At 34.3% G+C, this 22,412-nt stretch overlaps 1 protein-coding gene across 1 annotated transcript in view; it reads left to right on the top strand.

The window, feature by feature from the left end:
• The window catches only part of retm (real-time), a 111,469-nt gene that overhangs the window by 74,153 nt on the left and 14,904 nt on the right, over window positions 1-22,412 (top strand). The window contains exon 14 of the mRNA XM_085823176.1: window positions 8,727-8,875. Within this exon, the coding sequence (XP_085679302.1) occupies window positions 8,727-8,875 (149 nt within the window). The remainder of the gene's footprint in view (window positions 1-8,726; window positions 8,876-22,412) is intronic.

Genomic DNA, 22,412 nt, shown 5'->3' with positions numbered 1-22,412 from the left:
ATTTCTTAACTGTTAAATAAATGTAATAATAAATGTTTTCTTAACTTAAAAATATTATTGTCTCATAATATGAAAGATTTCTTCAGTTTGCAAAGCAACTTTACTTTCATGTGGATTTATCTCCCTATTGCAATGATATATAAGCTTTTTATATATATATATATATTCTGATCAGGTGCAAACTTCACTGACAGGCATTGCATATTTTAGGCAAGTTTTAAATGGGAAAAAAGTCTGCAAAATTAAAATTCATTGCAACATATATTAGAACAAAAATTAAGACTTAAACAAAACTGCTGCTGAAAATTTCAGAGTAGGTAACAATAACACATGAAACCTTTATTCTGCTAAAAAATACAGTTAAAAGTTTTTTAGGAAAGTACTATGGTATTTCATTCACTGTAAATTTAGAAATGGTTGTATGATGTTTATAATACGTATGACAGGGAAGAAAGAACATGCTAAAACATGCTATAAAGAACATGCATGACATGGAATGGCTTTATAGATATAAAAATAGTTAATGCATTTGTTACCTTGCTTATTTTATTTTAAATTTTATAAAATTATTTAAATAGCCTTTGGTGGCTGGCATTGATAGTGTTCATAGGGTGGATCCAGACTGCAGAACATAGTTTGGAGACTCCTGTTTTAAAGTAAGGCTGCAAATATTTTAATTTTGGTTTTACTCAATCTAAGACAATTAGAAGTATCAGCTGCATGATCAGGTGCAATTTTTCATACATACCTGTCTTATATATTAAAAATTTCTGTTAAGTTGTTAATTATATATAAACTCTTTTGCAAAAAAATCGATGCACGATGAAGGAAGTGGTTGTTTTTGATGAAATTGAATACGTGTCTAGCTCATACAGAGATAAAAAATGATTAAAAAATCAATGTCATAGTACCTGTTCAATAGCTCACAATCATCCATTGAGTGTTCAAATTAGTAGTTGGTCGAACCGCCAGGTAATGCAACCGGCCGATAAGCATATTGTTGAGCTATTAAAGATGTACAGAGGATGACTTAAAATGACCTGCTGTCATAAGAAATAGTGCCCCACACCATCACACCAGGGGTTATGGCTGTATGCCTTTGTAAAACAAAGGCTGATTGGGACCACTGGCCCCATCCTCTCCAGACACGAACACGGTGGTCATCTGCTTCAAGAGTGGAACAGGTTTCATCACTGAACACTATACGATGCCAGTCTGATGGCAGCCATAATGATCGTCTGCGACACTGCTCTAGACGACTCCGCCAATGTTGTGGGGTCAAAGGCAAATGTTTTAAAGGCCTCTGTGAGCGTAACACCGTCTTAGACAAGCGCCCTGAGATGGTGGATGGTACCACGGGAGGTATAGATGTGGCTGTAGTGCATTGAATAGTCAACAATGATACCTTTGGGGTGGTTCGGGCCTGACGAATAATCATCTTATCTTGCCTTGCATTTGTGCTCCTTGGCCTTACAGAGCGTTCATTTCGTTGGCAATTTCCTTGTAGCAACCATTGCTGACAACATCTTTGCACAGCAGTGTCTGTACGCTGCAGGTGGTGGCTTATTGCTCGCTATGACTACCCAAGTTCACGCAACCCTACAATGCGACCACATTAATCGTTTAGTCATTTGTAAGATTTTCAATATCGTCGTAATGGCATCTTAAGTTGTTCCTTTACAGAATTACAATGGCAGCAATAAAAAAGATAAATTTTCCGCCTCTGTTACTTGTTTTATACTTTTCAAATTGCACACTACAAATGAGCACTATGATCACAGTCCTTGTTTATTTTCCTTGAAACTTTGATCATTTGCATGTTTGATCAGAATGTTTTTGCATACCAAATTTCATCAGGATCGCAAAAGTCCTTCTTGGTGCTTGGAGTTTTTTTTGCAAAAGAGTGTATTAAAATCTGTATACGTCTGTCTGTAATATCATCTCTCGAACTGCTCACTTCTGGGCTTAGTGGAACACACCGTTGATTCCAAACATTCCTGCTAAGCCATTTTGAATATTCTTATCTTGGTATGACTTTAATTAGCCAAGCTATTAATTAAAAATGCTTTTTCGAATGATAAATTCACTTCCTTTGTTTGGTTTTTCTCTATTAAAGGGATTTGGCTATGCTTCAATTTTTTTTTCACAAATATCTATGGAACAGCGCTTAGTTGAATTTCGAGACACATATTTGTCTGAATTCGTGATATTCATTCCATAAGCTTATCTGAATCCATTGATACCATTCTCATCTTCGTATGACTTAAATCATATGAGATATTAATTAAAAACTCTGAAAACGCTAATTTGAATGAGACTCAATAGCCACTTTAGGGATTTTTTCTTAGGTTTTCATGTTTCAAAAGACGTAGGAATTTGGCACCATCTCAGTGTGTTAAAATCTATATACCGCTTTATGAATTTTTATTTTTAGAAACAATGAATTTCTAGCTTAAAAAATTATTTGTTATATGACTTTTTACCAGGGGGTTGCAGTCCACTCATCTGGCAGGCTTGCCCGCTAGTAACTACATATTTTACATTTGTCAAAATCTTAAAAATTATTGCACAGCTAATAAGCTAATGAGGGTGCAGGATCAAAATGGAACATTTATTTGAAGGTAACAAGTGATGATGGGAAGTGTGAACTCAAGCATTCACATTTGTACTTCGATTATGTAATCATCATGCAGCAAGTTCTTAAATTGTCATTGAACCAGTATTTCCTCTATTTGAACAGCTTACAGCACGGATGGAGGAGTCTACAGCCTCTTTCTTTCCCCTACCTGTTTTAGATAGTGTGTGAAGTTTTTCTTCAGACTTGTACTTTGTGATGACAGAGATTAGTTAATAAATAGTACGTGTTACTTGGGAATTATTTTCAAGGATCTTCATTCCATTAAAGGAACTTTATTCATCACAACAGTCAGTATGTTTCCAAGAGACCATGTTTTGCCATTTTTGACCACTTGCTGATATCTCATATCCAGCCCATTCCTAAAGAACTCTCTTCCTGTGTGAAAAGTGACTGGTATTCTTTCAGCAGAATGATTTCCTCAACTAATTTTCCTTTTTCAAGTTTTTGTAAATGCAGGTTTTAGGAGAATGAAAATATAGATACCTACATGGCTTTATAATCCTCAGTGCAGGACTATGTTGTGTGTTAACTCACAAGGACTGTTAAGAGGGTGAAGATATTTGTATTTTTTCTTTAGTAATCTTTTTACATGGACATACTAATCAGTTCTAAATAGCTATTAGTAAATAAATAATTACATGTGAAATATAGTTGTGTTTCTATTTGGCAGTGCTGTATAAAGTAAGCACAGTTATTATTTTTTGTTCCAGCAGTAGGTTAAATCATTCCTTAACCCTTTTGTCACGAGCGGTACACATGTGTACCACTGATATTTAAAAATACCTGCAGGACATATTTAACATTATAACTAAATGAAAAGTGTACCCCTACGGAATTTTAAGTACCACAATATCACCCTGGTATATAACACCATGTGGATTTCACTAAATGTAAGGTTATATTTGTTAATAAACCAGTGAGTGCCTCTATTATACATTTTACAGTAAATCTGTGCAAGAATAAACTTGATTTTATGTGTAATTTTATTCTGTAATACTTATAATATGTTTAGAAAGGAAATAATATATCAAGTATGTATGAATTCCTTAAGAGTTTAGAAATTATTTATCTTTTTTTTTTTCAATCTGGTATATATATGATGATATAGCAGGCTCTTCTGTAGCAGAGAGGTAAGGCTGAATCCAATGATGACTTAAAAATGATTTATCTTTTAATTACACACCTTTATTCCATTCGAATGGCAGATTTCGGTTTAACTTCTCCAAATTACATATTCCATATTGATTTAAACTAAGTACAATGAAATGTATGCTGCGTCATCAATATTTCTAAAAAAGGAAAGATGGCATAAGCGAGGTGCGTAGCGCAAGCATAAAGGAAACTTCTGCATCACAAAAGCTCGTTATTTATACAAGTGGTTATGTAACAGACTAGAGAATTATTTTCCTAAATTATGTTACACATATGTACCAGTAATAAATAATGGTACACATATGTATTGGTAATACTGATTGGTACATATATATATGTAAAATATAAAATATAAATTGCTTTCCTCTATGCAAACACGCAACCTCTAAGTAACTTTCCGTAATTTAGGATATTCCCCCTTGACTAAGACAATTATGCAGCTTTGGGTACATGCATGGCCAACTGCAATCATGCATGGCATGCAACCAGATCATGGATGGCATGCATCGCCAACCGCAGTCCTCTAAAATAAACAATAAAAAAACCAACTACAATGAGTAACCTTATAATAATAGAAATTGCTTTTGTTTTTGGCTGAAAATTTTTTATTCATATTCAGGGACGAAAGGGTTGAATTTTGGGTTATTGCATCATTAAAATGCAATGTATTGGTTTCTATCTAGGGAATATTTGTTTATTGGGGAGATATAATTTTTATGACATCCACCTTTTTATAACATTTTGCTGATGTGACACCCTTTTTTTATAATAGGAAGGTTTAGTTAAGACCCCCCCCCCAAAAAAAAATTATGCCTGTTTTCGTAAAGTGAGTAAGCATAGCTATGCAAGTAATGAATAATTTTTATTTGATGCAATGACACCAAACAAAAATTTGTCTACTTATTTAACACCAGTCAACACACACTTTTAAAACACAAGTTATTTAAGTTAAATTTTAATTAGCACACTGCATTATATATATACTTATTTTCTAAAGGTACAGTCAAAAGTCTTTAATCCGAATGTCCAAAATCTGGAATGATCTATAATTCGGACCTCAAAGCTACAAACATTCTGCGCATGCGCAAACGCATTATGTGTGTACGCATGCACATAATACGTTTATGCGTGTGCGTTTAATGTATAACGGACGGTATAAGCTAAGCTAAAATTATCTAATTATCTATTTCAGTTAATGTTGCAGATTGCATTCTTCCTTAATCTTCTAATTGGATCCGGCTTATTATTTTTTGCAGACTGTTAGAGCAATTTTGTAAAAAGTAAGCTTGAACTTTCGATTATGTCAAAAAGAATTTCCGATTCTGAAGCTGCCAAAGAATCTACAAAACGAAAGCATGTTTCAATGTCTATCAAACAAAAAGCGGAATTGGTGCAAAAAAGAGATAAAGGCATATCCTTTGTTTCTCTAACCATTCCGAAATCTGTTTATCAATTTCACGTTGCTCTGGGGGGGGGATGTCGCAACACGCAATGAACTGGAAGTTGATCTGTCAGCACCATCCTTACCTTCAGGGCAGATGTTTTTATTTTATTTGGCTTATAATTCCTTACTAAATGTAGTATTTCATCTCGATGTACTCCATCTTTGATATGATTTAAGTCAAATTCCTCGTTATTATAAATATCACGAATGCACATCAAATAGTTTTCTGGTTGCCATTTTCTAATTTCGACTATGTGTAATGTATGCTTTACACATGCACGCATTGAAAGAAATGTTTAGTAAAGTAAACAAATAAATATTAAGCTTTTTTTTGTAAATTTTGATACCCTTTAGATCATAATTGCTCTTTATTTCATAAATTACGGTTTCATATTTTTAATTTTATAATTTCTGCATGCCATCGTACCAGATTTAAACTGATGATCTATAATCCAGAAAAATCGATAATCTGGAATCGCCAAAGTCCCGATGAGTCCGGATTAAAGACTTTTGACTGTATTCATATCAGAATTTATTATTTTTGCATACACTAAGTCGCTTATTTTAAATATAAATTAAATATGTATTTCTTAAGAATAAAACAATGAAAAAAATTTGTTAGAAAAAAAGTAGAGATAACAAGGTTTTCAAATTTTCATTTCAGTGTTATTTTCTCTGTCATTATAGTTAAAGAGAGTTTATAAAATATTATTGAGATTTTACTTTGTTTCATATATAGATTTTACTTTGTTTCATATTATTGTATCTGTCCTGAAGATAAGGATAGTGCTGACAGATCAACTTCCAATTCATTGCGCGCCGTGTCGTTTCCCTTCCCCCGCAGAGCAGTGTGAAATTGATAAACATATTTCGGAATGATTAGATAATCAAAGGATATGCCTTTATCCATTTTTTTGCAGCAATTCCACTTTCTGTTTAATGGACTTCGAAACATACTTTCGCTTTGTAGATCCTTTACATATTAGTAAATATATATCGGAAATTCTATTTGACATAATCGGAAGTTCAAGCTTACTTTTATAAAATTGCTCTAACAGTCTGCAAAAAATAATAAGCCGGATCCAATTCGAAGATTAAAGGACACTGCAATCTGCAACATTAACTGAAATAGATAATTAGATAATTTTAGCGTATACCATTCGTTATACATTAAACGCACATGCGTAAACGTATTATGCGCATGCGCACATCTATATTCACAGCCGTAAAGGTCTTACCCGCACGCGTAAACGCTTATGCGCATGCGTGAATGCGACACATGCACAGAAAGTTTTTAGCTTTGAGGTCCGGATTATAGATCATTCCGGATTATGGGTGTCCGAATTAACGACTTTTGACTGTATGAAAGATCTCAGAATGGAAAATGGTGTGCCCAATTTAATTTTGTAATTCTTATTTAATTCCTTTGAAAAATGAACAACTTATATTGTATATGGCATGTGACCATAATGGACATTACGTATAATACGAGGGTCAGTCAAAAAATTTGTTGTATTACCTAAGAAAACAAACCAGATTTATAATTCCACAGAACGTATTGATAATGAAGAAAATGATCCAGTTCCAAATGCAGATTTAATAAAAAAGATGTCTGAAATTGGGCAATCATTGATAATCCTAATTAGGAACATGCTGGGGAATTTCAGTGTGAACTTTAGTTGTTGCTGACAACCTCTTACAAGGAAATAATGCCTAATCAAAACATGAACTCAGCGATTAATGACTGAATTTTTTTATAAAATTGGTGAAACATCAACTTCAGAAGAGACTTATGCTGATTTTGCTCAAGAGATTACTGAAGAATTGTCATTAGGACAGAAAGATGATGATGTCTGCATCATTTCTGGTGATAGTAGTGATATTCCAGTTACATCTAAACATATGCTTCGTTTATTGTCAAAAAGAGAAAATGAATAAAATCTTGCGTTTTTTTTTTTGTTTTTGTTTTTGTTGTTGTTGTTGTTGTGTGTGGGTGTTCATGAAGAATTTTCTTCTCAAATGCAAATTTAATATACTTTCATAACATATTTATTACATATGTATTTTGTTGAAACAAAATAATAAGCTTAAAACAAATATTTTCAGATTTAAAAAAAAAATATTTTTATTAATTTTTTATGTCTGGAGCTGATCTTTTTTCTTCCATAGATACGTCTTTTTTTTACAAAAATGGTTTCATAGGTTTATTTTTTAATAACACAGTAAATTTTTGATGAAATCAAGTATTAAAAATAAATTAAGTATTCAGCTTGTTGAGTACATCTCCGTATTCAGTCTGATTTGATGAAAAAATTTGACTTTCTTGTCTTTAAGTTCTGTGTATACAAATGAGAAAGGCAGTGTAAAATGCTTAAAAGAGTTTGTTTTCATCAATATTTTATATATGGAAGTAAATTTTTATAAACTTGCATATTGCAATATCTATTAAAAATGTACTATAAAAGATTCTTTAATTGAAATTATTGTTTTTAGTTTTTTTTATCTTTAATTGGTCTTGCACCAGTTTCTCCCCGTAAAGTATAAAATTATCTTTTCTTTTTGCATTGAGTTAATTCCCTCTCAAACTTGTATCTCATCAAAAACTGTTCATTCTCATATAATTTTGAAAATAAGCTCAAAATGAGTCCACAGTCTGAACCATTTTCTGTAAATCATTGTTTCAGGTTCTTTTAACACAACATTTGCTGAGAGAAGAATTATTTTTAATTGACTAGCACAACCAAAAATTTAGTAAAATTATAGGCAGAGATCAACTTGCAGTCTTACCTTGAAACAAGTCTTTAATCACAGGGGGAATTATTGGCATTTTATGCAGTATGTTAAAGAATACAATCTTTTTAAATCTGAAATAGCTTAAATTGTGAAATTTCATTTTGAATATAAACAGCATGATATAATTTTATGTAGCTAGTTACAAAAGATTCTAATTTGCAAGCCTGTATTTGGTTGCTTTGTGAAATTTAATCTGATTTTAATTTTAAATAGAAAAAATTATAATTTCTGTGCTTATGTATGAAGTATAAGATAAATGATTTTAAGCTGAACTTTATTTGAGAAATACTGTTATGAAGAGTAGTTACTTTGCTGCACAACTTTGTGGTAGTTGAAAGGTACTGTTATTAAGGAATGAAATATTTAAGAATATGAAATTATGGTCCTTTATAATTTAAACAGTAGCAAGATATTGATTGGTTATTCAGCAGTCTTTGAACTGAGTTATATTTAAGCTAAATTTTAGGTGTTAAATATTAAGTGACTGTATTATATTTGTTACTATTAACATAATCTATTAAAAATCCAGTATTTAAGACTTTAAATATATCTGTTTTGTTTATTAGTGGTAGGAACTATAGCTCATTATGGTTATTAAGGTATTTAAATAACTGGAAAACAGTTGAAGGTATTTGCTTTTCATTGATGAGAATTAATCAAATGGGTTTTTATCAAATTAATATGTATTTTGTATTTTAGGGATCTCATGTGACTAGAATGGAAGGCACATACATATTGCAGTGGAAGCATGTAGATAATGTGCATCACCATTCCTTTGATTTTCCATTGTCTTCTCATAAGTCCAAGATAATGTATTATTATGAGGTGCTAAAATCTCAGGACTATAAGTAAGTAGTTTTCATTTGAACATTTAGAATATTAACCATGGTTTTGTTTTCATTTAGTTTTTATTTTTATAAATTTTTTTATTTAATTATTTTTTGTTGTACTTTGACAGTAATGCACTTTGACTATCCGAGAATAAATCAACATCTTCTTTTGAAGCTTTCCCCAGTATCCATTCCAAAGATTTAAGAATGGCAAAAACTTTTGCCTGAAACACTGTTGAATTATCACTTAATCTAAACTTTTTAATAAGTCCAATTTCACCATTTGAATAAGCTCCAAAAGAGAAACCCACTCTTTCATCTATCTTTGAACCGTCAGTAAAAATTTCGTGCCCTTCACGAGTAGGGAGCTTCTTATCCCAAAAGTAATCAATAAGTAATACAGGATGAAGCTTATTAACTATTTTATAAGTCTCAATATTTGAAATATCCACTTGTAAATCAAAAACCTTATCAGATCTTCTACCATACTTTAAATCAAATAAAATACAGTCTCTTTGAGCAATCAAATAGATTGGCTCACAACCACTTAAAGTAAACAGACAAGCATTAGAAACTGTTCTGAAACAGTAATATTAACATCACAAGCCTTTGAATTTGAATTATCAAATTGTTAATTCTAACATTATTTTTATACCATGCTGCACACGAATATAATATCTTCCTTTCAATCCCTCTCTTATAAAATATTTTCTTTATATCACTATTAAGGCCTTTTATTTCATATAATTTATTAAAAATACTAGAACACTGTGTCTTGATCTTCTTCAAATGAGGAATGAAAGTGAGTTGATCATCAATTAAAATGTCAAGATAATTTAATTCTCAAACACTCTTTAAAGAATATCCTTCAATATGTCCTCTTGAAAGAGTAATCATTTTACCTCTTTTAGCTATGCCCATGATAGCACATTTCTTATAATCAAATTTCAATTTAACTTGTTTTGACCAGTTACTAATCAAATCCAATGTGTGATCAATATTAGCATCAATAGTATGTCTTCTACTTGCTGACACAATAATAATTATATTATCCGCATAAACTTGTACTTTCACATTCTCCTTAAATGGCAATTCAAACATTGAATCACATAAAATATTCCATAATATAGGTCCTGAATTAGAACCTTGAGGACAACCTCTGCCATAAAATCTTTTAATACATAGATTACCATTTTGAAAAGAAACGGAATGCTCATAAAGATAATGTTCAAATAACTTAAAAAGATTAAAAGGACAATTAAACCTTTTTAATTGAAACAAAACAAAAGGCCACCATACACTATTGAATGCACTCTTGACATCTAACGTAACAAGTGCTGTATGCAAATTCTATCTTCTATTTTGCTTTTACTTTTACTTCTATTTTTCTAAAAATTTCGTGCCCTTCACGAATAGGGAGCTTCTTATCCCAAAAGTAATCAATAAGTAATGCAGGATGAACCTTATTAACTATTTTATAAGTCTCAATATTTGAAATATCCACTTGTAAATCAAAAACCTTATCATATCTTCTACCATACTTTAAATCAAATAAAATACAGTCTCTTTGAGCAATCAAATAGATTGGCTCACAACCACTTAAAGTAAACAAACAAGCATTAGAAACTGTTCTGAAACAGTAATACTTAGCATTGCAAGCCTTTGAATTTGAATTAACAAATTGTTAATTCTAACATTATTTTTATACCATGCTGCACACGAATATAATATCTTCCTTTCAATCTCTCTCTTATAAAATATTTTCTTTATATCACTATTAAGGCCTTTTATTTCATATAATTTATTAAAAATACTAGAACACTGTGTCTTGATCTTCTTCAAATTTCAATCAATTCTTATTTATCCAATAAATCACAAATAGCTAAAGTTGTACGCTTTCCTTCTATAAATCCATATTGAGATTGATTCAATATTTTGTTTTTATTCAAATAAAACCAGAATCTATTCATCATTAATTTATCTAATATCTTGCCAAAAATTGATAATAAACAAATCGATTTATATGATGAGGGATCCATTTTATCTTTTCCCGCTGTATTAAATAAAACTAAATTTTTCCAAATCTTAGGAAAAATACCATACTTCAAACAAGTATTATATATTTTACAAATGAAGTAAGAATCAATTCTTATTATTTCTTCTATTACATCTAAACAAAGTCCATCATAACCTGGAGCTTTTTCCTTATTCATTGACTCAACCACATTCAAAATTTCTTCCTCTGTAAAATCTAAATCCTTAAAATCATTTTCATAAGTCAGAGAATTTTGTCTTATGCCACTGAGAATCATCTTCAATCGTATCATCCGAAAAATGAAACTTAACCAGTTAATCCAATGTAGCTGTAATTGAGTTTGTTTCAGAGGCATCATCTCTTTTTAACCAACTCAAAGTAAGTGCAGATTTATACTTTCCCACAGTAATTTTATATGGAGTACCATAAGGTTGTTCCAAGTTAGTTTTCATACATAAATCATTCCACGAATAATTTTTGGCAATATTAATTTCTTTCTTATAAATCCCTCTTAACCTATTATATTTATCCTTAAATTAGAGGCAGGAAGGAATTTTCTTCTTGCAATCCTTAAATTAGACCTCAAAAGATCCAATTTCTTAGTCCACCAGACTGAGGACCCTTTTACATTAAACTTCTTTTTAATTTTATTTTTTTCACAAATGCTTACAATATCTTCAGTAAGTTTTTTAACTATATCATCCAAATTTTATCATTGATAATTACTATATTGCAACAAGATCAATAATTGCAACAAGATTAATATAATGCAACAAGATTACTATATTGCAATTTTATCATCAATAATTACTATATTGCAAATTTTATCATCAATAATTACTATCATCAATAATTGCAACAAGAGAGCTGAAGCATCTTTTTTAAAATTAATCCAATTTAAATTATTCAGTGAATACTTCTTTCTCATCATAGGAGAATGGTCCTTCTCGCCAAGATCAATTTCTATGTAGTTATGATCACTACAAGAAGTATCTGTAATAACTTTCCAATCAATATTAATGGAAGTATGCACAAGAGTAAGATCAATTCAAGAAGAACCGCTTGCTCCTTCAAAAGTAGGAGTAGAATCTGGATTATTCAATATACAAATCCGTGTGAATTAATAAATTCCAAAACTTGTTCTCCTCTAGAATCTTCCTCTTGATCACCCCAGACTTCACTTTTATTAATGTCTGCACCAATTACAAAATCATTACAAAATTCTTTACTCAAAACTCATGAAATATCATTCAAACTGAAAGTCAAATCTGTCTTAGGAGGACAATAGGCAGAAATTAACAAGAAATCTTGATCTCCGAAATTTATTTTCAAAACAACCAATGTATTTGAAATTAAAACTTCAATCACAGAAATTGTTTTGTCAAATATAACAATCCCTGCTAACGGGATATCATTATTGGGAAAATAAAGTCTAAATTGAGAAGAAAAACCCTTAACTTTATTTTCAGTATGATAGAGCTCTTGTACCAAAGCAAATGCATAATTTTGTTCTAAAGTTCTTTGTTGGAGTTGTGACATTGCAGTACGAGCATGGTGAAGATTTATTTGAACTCCTCTAATTTTTGTTGAGGAACTAAAGACCATAATTTGTTCTTCTTATTAATAGATCAAATTGCCTCTTCAAACATGAACAGTCTTTGTCCAAGCTAGAATGCTGCACGTCTAGCCCCATTTTATATTTGCTATTCACATTAGCACAATTTATGCACACTGGACTGTTTTTACAGTCCCAGTGATTATGTCCTGTTTGTGCACAATTAGCACATATTACTTCTTTAGTACATCTTTTGTGGAAATGCCCAAATTCCTGACATTTGCAGCGTCTTACTACATTCAAATATTATTTAACATTTATGCGAAACCAATTAAAATTAAACTTTCCTTGATTAATTACATTTTTAAATTTCTGAGGTTGAATTTCAACCATCCAATGAACCTTATTATTCTTTCCTTTTATTTGAAATAATGGATTAAATCCACCATCTTCAAATATAGAGTTCTGTTTAATAACAGCTTCTTGTAATTCCTCTTTTCCAACTTCCACATCAATATTATATAATATAATTTTCGGATTTTTCTTAATCGGAGCCCTGACTTTAATATCCTCTTTTAACAAAACATTTGTTTTGATTTCCTCTTCTAGTTTATCAATTTCTTCATGATTTAAACATTCAGTGACAATTCCACCATTATTTATTTTTCTGACATTTTTAATTCCTATTTTCAATTTTGCAGGATCAATAGCTTCAACTACTTTCATCTTTACTTCCTCTGAAGACACTCCACTCACTTTAGGGTAAATCAAAGCAACATGTTCATCTTTCCTCTTAACTTTATCTTTGTTTGATATAACTTTTTCTTCCATTTTTTGTTCTCTAATAATATCCTCAAATGACTTTTCAACTATTTGTGGTTTTTGAACCACATCCAATCCTCCTTTTAAATTTTCTATTTCCAGCGCTTGGGAAACTATAAAATTAAATAGCGCTTCTTGCGCTTTAAAAACTTTCTTTCTTAGAGGAACTGTTACTCTAGTTGCCTCTTTCAAACAAGTTTCAATATCACTAATAAGTAACCTAGCTTCCTCTATCAGTTCGTTATGAGGAACAGCCACTGTCTGAACATCTTTATCCATTTTTGATCTAATTCAATCGGGACTTTGGGGTTTCCCCGATTGAACTTTTGGAGTTTGGATTTCAACTTCTCCCCCCCCCCCTTAGGAGGAGGAGCCCTCAGACCACGACAAGGTACCAAACTCCTGGGAAGTTTCTTTATTGGCTTTTCTAAATAAACTTTATCAAAGATAAATTACTTTTCCTATTATTCACACTTTAATCACAATTCTATAAGCCAATAACTCCCCCTGAGGGAATATTAGTGAGTAAGCTTAGCATAAGAATTTGAGGTTCTGAACGTCCGTGTGTGACAGTACAATACAAATGTAATTCACTGAAGGTTAATGTGTTTTGTGCAGTATTCCATGGACAGGTCTAGAGACTACTTTGTTGTGTATCTTAATAGGCTGCAATTATGTTTTTGTCACAGCTGTAAGATGACCTGCCTTGTTTTATTATGCTACAGGACAGTGCACCACCACATTTTCTCACTGAAGTGGAGAACAACCTGAATAACAGATTATCATCATTTCAGATTGGTCACATATCTGCCGTACACTTAGGCCACCCTGTATGATTTTTTTAGGGGCGTCATAAAGGATTGTGTGTATGTGCCTGCAGTTGCAATGGTCATGACTGATTTGAAAGTCCATATTACAGCTGCTGTCATCAGCATTGACACTGATGTGCTACTATAGCATGACACAGACATTGTATGGTTAGTTAAAGTTTGACGATAATTGCATTACAGATTTGATGTATGTCGTGTAACAAAAGAAGTATATGTTGAATATCTGTGAGGATTATATTCAATGCTTGATTATAATACCTCTACGTCTATGCGACTTTGATATAAATACAGTAATTACGTTCTGCACAGTAAAGCTTTGAAATCCTGACATTCATTTTGCCTTACCCTATGCATGCTTTATTACAAATACAGTTACAGTAGAATCTCTTTTAACCGGTGCACTAGAGATTTTTCTGGAGAACTTAATGTATTTTTTTAGAACTTGTTAAAGTTTTTGTGATGCTATCTGTAGAAACAGCAGCATGCAAAGTCTGTTGGTCATGTTTTTGATGTATGGCCACAATTAAATAAATAACATTGAAAATCATACAGATTATTTAAAGACATGATTTTATATTTAAAAAGTAAATAATATTTTAAATTTATCATGTTTATTATGCAATAAAAATTGTGAATTTTTTAAATGGCATAAAGCTTTAAATGTTTGTCTACTTGCAAAACCATCATTACAATTCAAAAAAGTTAACTGTATATACTGTGAAGCTTCATGAACATTCCTCAATACACTTTATGAAGTTCTACAGTCATACATCAGCTGCCTTCCATATAACTTTCATATAAGTTGTGTATGTCATCTGCATCTTTATCCTCCCCCTCTTCCTAGCCATCTTTCTCCTTTCCCAGTACATGTCCAATTATTTTATAATGGTTTTTGGTCTTCCATGCAAGAGCTAAAGCTAATATGGCATCTACATCTTTCAGTATAAATTATTTCTGACATTACCATCTAATTTTCAGAAATACATTACAGAATTAGAAGAATCTTAATTCTTGCCCCCTAATTCTATTCTATCAATAGTGAAATTCTAGTGGGTGGAGCACTAGAATGTCACCATTGATAGCAGATATAATATAACCACACAAACTAAGCAGCTCCACCCCAATTTGGATGGAAAATACTCCATAGTATAAATCAGGGGTCTCTAACCCGCCTCCACCAAATAAGAGAGGCCTTTTGAGTCTGTTGGAAGAAACATCGCTCTTTCAAAAGAAAATCAGCCTGGATATTTGAGTGTTCCATAATGTGAAAAGACAGTGGCACCTAGAGCCAGCAAATTTTGTGCACATGCAGCTCTAGAAGCTAGAATTTAAAATTCCAAATTTTGTTTTGTTTTTTTGTTTTATGTTTTTGTTCCAAACTTGATGAAATTTTGATTGACAACTGGAAAACAACATTTGCCGCTATATATATATATATATATATATATAAAGGCTTTTATCTTCCATGAAACTGATGTGTTGCCATTCGGCAAAGTATGATATATCTGGTTATAATGAAAGTTTTCTTCCAAAAAAACTTTCTTAATAAAGTTAGGGGGGATATTAAAGCAGTACCTTTAGTGTGGGTAGTAATTATCACCCAAATCTAGGATTTTCTGCCAGCATTTTGATTGTTTTTCAAAGCCTTTGGCCAGAAACTTCGTGGCCGCAAGTTCAAAAACAAATCATCCTAATTTAGGACATCCTGTGCAGAATGGAAGATAGTACCAGCAAGATGTTGCTGTGTAAAAAAAAGTAGAAGTCCGAAAGAGCGATGTCAGGGTATATGGTAGGTGTGGCGAAATATCCCATTCAAGCCCATACAGAGTGCAACCCGTGAATGCAGATACGTGTGGTCTTGCATTATCTTGATGGAACATTACCTTTTTGTGCCAGTACTCAGTTTGACATTTTTACTTGATAGCATCATCAACTCAGACTAGCATCTCACTGCACACTTTAATGTCGAGGGTTTTACCTTTTTCAGATACTCTTTGTGGATAATACCATGGCAATTCCACCAGATACAAAGGACCATCTTTTTGTTAGTCAAATTTAGCTTTGCGACGCTGCCACTGGATGCACCAGGCCCAGACAGCATGTGTTGTAGATGTAAGGCCTATGTCTTTTTCGGCCTGTGCAGTTGAAGTATATCCACCTTTCATCCCAAGTGATATCCGGTCTAGAATTTTTTTCCCCTTGCTGATATTCAAGCAGATAAGTGCAGCCCTAAACTCGTCTATTCATATCTGCTTGAGTCAGCTTATGCGGCACCCAACAATTGAACGTGTATGTCAAGTTTATGCGATGCATGGTAGTGCGACTAATGAACATTGCACTTTTACCCCCAAAAATTATAGAACTGATTTAAAATGAAATCTAAAGAGAAATTTTCATGACGTCTGTACATACGTATCTTGCATAACTCAAAAACAAGTAGCCTCAGAACGTTGAAATTTTGTATATAGGACTGCTATAACATGTCTCGTATTTTGGTTGCAATTGGCCGCACCAAGCATATATAAATATATGTGTATGTATATATATATATACACCAAAAATATATAAATATATGTCTATCTATATATATATATATCTCCACTCTGTTAACTGGTTCAATGATCTCAGTTTCCATACTCTTATATGTTTGCAAGTTGTGTATTTTTTGCCTTATAAAAATGATTGAATTATGTTTTTCTTATCTTCCGGTTAAGATTTTTATACCTCTAGTAAATCTGCATTCAATATTTGTGGAGTTATCAATAATTTAAAAGTTGTTTAAGTGCGGCTAAAGCGTAATTAATTTTGCCATGGTGGACATGTTTGTTTACATTTCAAACTTGGCAAAATAGCGGATTTGTTGCCAATCTAGAGAAACTAAGCCTCAAAAAAACAAAGATAATGCCTTCTTTTATTATTGCGAATTAAATCATGTTTAATCCATTCTGGAATTTATCTGAGGAAGATAAAGATTTTAGATTTACTTTGCAATTTTTAATATAGATATTTTGAATTTTTATGTATTTTTGCTTTGTTGCGAAGTGAGAACTGAATTAATTGAATGAGAATTACTGAATTGTCTGTGAAAAACTGTGTCTTTTTTGTTTTGTTTGCTTAATTTCTTTTATACATGGTTTTAGATTTATTATAGTATTTGAATAGAAGATGTGGCAATGATTAAATAATTCTTCAAAATGATATAAATTTATATGAATTCTGAGTTATAATATTGTTACGAATTTGGTATTTAAAAAGCAAATGTTAGTTCAATTATAAATTAAATGGTTTTATTTCTCGCGCAGTGCAGCGCGTGACGAATATTAAAAGAAAGCTAAGCCGGAAAATTGAAAATACAAGAGCGCGTGCATTAAATAAATAATAAGTCTTTTTCATTTCGAGAAAGTACTGGAAAATTCTAGCGCGTGATTTTAAAATGTTATAAAAGGAGGAAAACATCTCAGTTCCAAGATTCCCAAGCTAAGGCCTGTCATCTCGCCGCTTCTCTAAGAGCCGACGCAGCGGATATCCTTCAGACTCTTCCCGAAAACAAAAGGTTAGATTTCGAAGCTCTGTTCGACGCCTTGGAGCTGCGCTTTGGGGAGAAGTGTTTAAAAGACTACAGCAGGTTCCAATTAAAATCTCGTCAACAGAAGCCTACCGAAACACTTCAGGAGCTCACCACGGATGTTGAAAGGCTGTCCCATCTCGCCTTTTCGGAATGCCCGACAGAAACAAGGGAAATCCTGTTCTTGCAATACTTTATCGACGGCATCCGGGATACTGAAATACAGAAAGCTCTACGAATGGCGGATGTAAAAGATTCAAAAAGCGCTCTAGTGTACGCCATGAAATTCGAGGCAGCCCAGCAAGCCACTCGTCGAGACCGCCACCCAGTCATAGCTGCTCAAGTCCAGGAGCCAAGGGATCAAGTCACCGCTCGTCTAGACGATTTAACTAGACAACTGAACGCCTTGAGACGGAATATTGGTGAGAAGAAACCGACCGTTAAGTGCTGGAACTGCGGTGCTGAAGGACACATACGACGAAACTGCAGAATACCCCAGGGTACTGATGTTAAGACCGCTTCTAACAAGCAGCAGGGAAACTAATTAGTGGCCATCTCGCGGGGCGGAGGTTGCCAGATAATGAAAAGCCCCCGTTTAAAGCGCTTCAGATTTCTGCAGTGAGAGGCGGCAGTAATGGACTTTTCATAATAGGACATATTAATGGAGTTGCGTGCAATATGACTATAGATACAGGACCCAACGTTACCATCATTCGAAAAGATTTTGCTCAACAACTAGGAAACAAACTTATCTGGACGCCGCCCTGCGTTACCCTCCAGACTGTGTCCGGTGAGAAGATCGACATCGACGGAAAAGTAAATGTTAACATCGCGTTTGGAAGTGCCGCTTACCATCACACGGCATATGTAGCAGAGATCACTGATTCTTGCATACTCGGATTGGACTTTCTAAGGAAATACAATTTTTCCTTGGATTTTAAAAATAACGAATTGCATTCTACATCTGAGGACATAGCGTTATAAAATCATAGCACAAGACTATATTACAATACCGGCAAGAACCGAAATTTTACTTCCTGGTTCCATTGCCGAAAATAGAAATTTCCGCTACGGCATCATAGAATATCCTAATAACTGTAATATCCCAAAAGGAGTATTAGTAGCCTCAACACTCGTCGACCTATCCAGAACGGTTATCCCGGTGAGAGTCGCCAATGTAACTGAAAAGTCGAGAGTTATTAAGAAAGGTGAAGTGGTTGCAACATGTACTCCAGTAACCAGCGTTGAAAGAAAGAGTAACATCCAAGAATCTGTGTCTTCAGAAAGCATTACATCAGAGTTACTTCAGAATGCGCAATTAAACGATGAAGAGAAGAATGCTGCCGATCGCGTCATTAAAGATCTTCAAGTTGTTTTCTCCCGCTCGTCTTCTGACGTGGGTCGAACTAGTTTGACACAACATAGAATAGATACTGGCGATCATCCCCCGATCAAGCAACATCCAAGACTTCTACCGTTTGCTAAACAGGAAGAGGTGCGAACACTGTTAAAAGATATTGAAAAAGGCGATGTCATCGAGCCTTCAGCGAGTCCATGGGCATCTCCCATCGTTCTCGTCAGAAAGAAAGATGGCTCAACAAGATTTTGCGTTGACTATCGCCGGTTGAATGAGGTTACGAAGAAAGACAGTTACCCTCTTCCTAGAATTGATGACATTCTAGACACTCTTTCTGGAAGCAAGTGGTTCTCAACACTTGATTTAAAGAGTGGGTATTGGCAGGTAGAAATCCATCCTGATGACCGAGAAAAGACGGCATTTACTACGGGACAAGGACTTTGGCAGTTCAAAGTGATGCCGTTTGGACTGTGTAATGCGCCGGCAACATTCGAACGTCTTATGGAGAATGTTTTGAAAGGCCTTTCTTACGAAGCCTGTCTGATATACCTGGACGATATCATTATCGTCGGAAAGAGTTTTGAAGAGCATCTAGAATATCTTAGAAAGGTGCTTCAGAAACTGAAAGAGGACAATCTGAAGCTGACTCCCGCTAAATGCAAATTGTTTCGAAAGGAAGTGACTTACCTGGGACATGTCATCTCTGCAGAAGGTGTGCGCACGGATCCTGAAAAGGTATCAGCGGTTAAATCCTGGACGCGTCCCGAAAATGTCCATCAGCTGAGAAGCTTCCTAGGGCTTTGCACCTACTATAGGAGATTCGTGAAGAACTTTTCTTCCATCGCAAGACCACTTCACAAGCTGACAGAGAGTAAGCAAAGATTCTTGTGGACAAAGGAATGCGAGGATGCATTTAACAACTTAAAGGAAGCTTTAACATCTGCTCTAATCCTAACGTATCCTCAGCTCGACAGACCATTTATTCTCGACACCGGCGCGAGCAATGAAAGTGTCGGTGCTGTTTTGTCCCAAGAAATAGACGGCCAAGAACGTGTAGTAGCTTACTGGAGCAAGTGCCTGTCTAAACCGGAGAGGAATTACTGTGTCACAAGGAAAGATTTGCTCGCCATAGTCAAAGCTGTGGAACATTTCGATCATTATCTATACGGGAGAAAATTCCTCCTCCGCACGGACCATGCCTCATTGGCCTGGATTTTAAATTTCAAAAATCCTGAGGGTCAAATAGCCAGGTGGATACAGAGACTCCAAGAATATGACATCACTATCCGTCATCGTAAGGGATCATCACACGGAAACGCCGACGCCCTGTCTAGAAGACCTTGCCAAGAAAGCTGCCGATATTGTTCCAGGGTGGAAGCGAAATACGAGCTGCTGACTCCGGTCGCAAGACAAATTACAACATCAACATCGGCTGATCGAGACCCGTGGAGTGATGATGAAGTCAGGAAAGACCAGCTGGAAGACCGCGACATTAAACCCATACTTCATTTAATAGAGTCATCAAACAGAAAACCTACATGGCAGGACATTTCTATCTGTAGTCCTACAACAAAACAATACTGGGTACTCTGGGATTCACTTCACATTCGAAACGGCGTCTTATACCGGAAATTCGAGTCGGATGATGGGAAGACGTTTCGATGGCAACTGATACTTCCAAGATCCCGGATTCCTGATGTCCTCAAAGAACTACATAACAGCCCTACAGGAGGTCACTTTGGAATTATGAAGACCTTACAGAGAGTTCGTGAGCGCTTTTACTGGAATAATGCAAAGAATGACGTGCAAAAGTGGTGCCGATCTTGCGATGCCTGTGTAGGTCGGAAAGGACCGAGGAAACGCAGCCGAGGCAGACTGCAACATTACAACGTAGGTGCGCCTTTTGAACGTATCGCCTTTGACATCCTGGGACCTCTGCCACGAACTGCTGATGGCAACAAATACATACTCGTTGTCATTGATTACTTCACCAAGTGGCCTGAAGCTTATCCTATTCCTGATCAAGAGGCAGTCACAGTAGCTGAGGTAATGATACAGCACTGGATTTCCAGGTTCGGAGTGCCTCTTCAGTTACATTCCGATCAGGGAAGGAATTTTGCCTCGGCAGTAATCAAAGAACTATGCAAACTACTTGGCATTGACAAAACTCAAACGACGCCATTGCATCCCCAGTCGGACGGCATGGTAGAGAGGTTCAATCGAACCATCCTTAATAACCTCTCATTAGTGGTTTCCAGAAACCAACAGGACTGGGACAAGAAATTACCACTCTTTTTACTGGCTTACCGCAGTGCTGTCCACGAGACTACCGGCTATTCTCCATCACAGATGCTCTTCGGTCGTGACCTTCGTCTGCCTTGTGATCTATTGTTTGGTTGCCCTCCGGATGCTCTTTCATCGTCTGAGGAATATATTCAAGATCTCCAGGCCCGGTTTGAAGTGATGCACAATTTTGCACGAGAGCGAGTCAACTTGGCGACGGAGAAGATGAAGACCCGATACGACACAAGAGCTACTGAACATCAATTCCACGAAGGAGACAAGGTGTGGTTGTGGAATCCGACTCGACGGAAAGGACTTTGTCCGAAATTACAGTCACCTTGGGATGGGCCGTACACAGTCCTAAACAGGCTGAATGACGTCGTGGTTCGGATTCGTAAGTCTTCGAACTCTAAACCTAAAGTCGTTCATTACGACAGGTTAGCTCATTACTATGGCCATAGTACATAATGTAAATAATTGTAAATAGTATAAGACCATGGTCCTTTTTGTTTTTAAATGTGTATTTGATTTGATTTGTATTTAGTATTTGATTTGTATTTAGTATTTGTTTTATATTTAGTATTTAATAGCATTTGATTTGTTCAAGTTAGTTATTGCATTTATTGTTCATGTTGTTTGATATTGTAATGTAATGTTTATGCCTCAGTTGCATTTATGCCACAGTTGTAAGTTTAGCTTCCTATCCAGGGATTGTACTGCCCGGGACGTGCAGTCCTTGGGAAGGGGGCAGTGTTACGAATTTGGTATTTAAAAAGCAAATGTTAGTTCAATTATAAATTAAATGGTTTTATTTCTCGCGTAGTGCAGCGCGTGACGAATATTAAAAGAAAGCTAAGCCGGAAAATTGAAAATACAAGAGCGCGTGCATTAAATAAATAAATAAGTCTTTTTCATTTCGAGAAAGTACTGGAAAATTCTAGCGCGTGATTTTAAAATGTTATAAAAGGAGGAAAACATCTCAGTTCGTAGTAGTTGCTTAGTTTGTTGTTGTTTAGAAAACTACTGTTGTTGATTGTAGCGAATTCGCGGATTAGCGTTCTTTAGCTGTTTTGAATTACGTTCTATTGGACATTTGAGTAGTTAAAAG

The sequence above is a fragment of the Stegodyphus dumicola genome, chromosome 9, assembly GCF_044657685.1.
Source record: "Stegodyphus dumicola isolate Sdum_Otavi_A_Nest chromosome 9, ASM4465768v1".
In the NCBI taxonomy this organism is placed as follows: domain Eukaryota; kingdom Metazoa; phylum Arthropoda; class Arachnida; order Araneae; family Eresidae; genus Stegodyphus; species Stegodyphus dumicola.
This window is presented reverse-complemented; position numbering and strand designations above follow the sequence as displayed.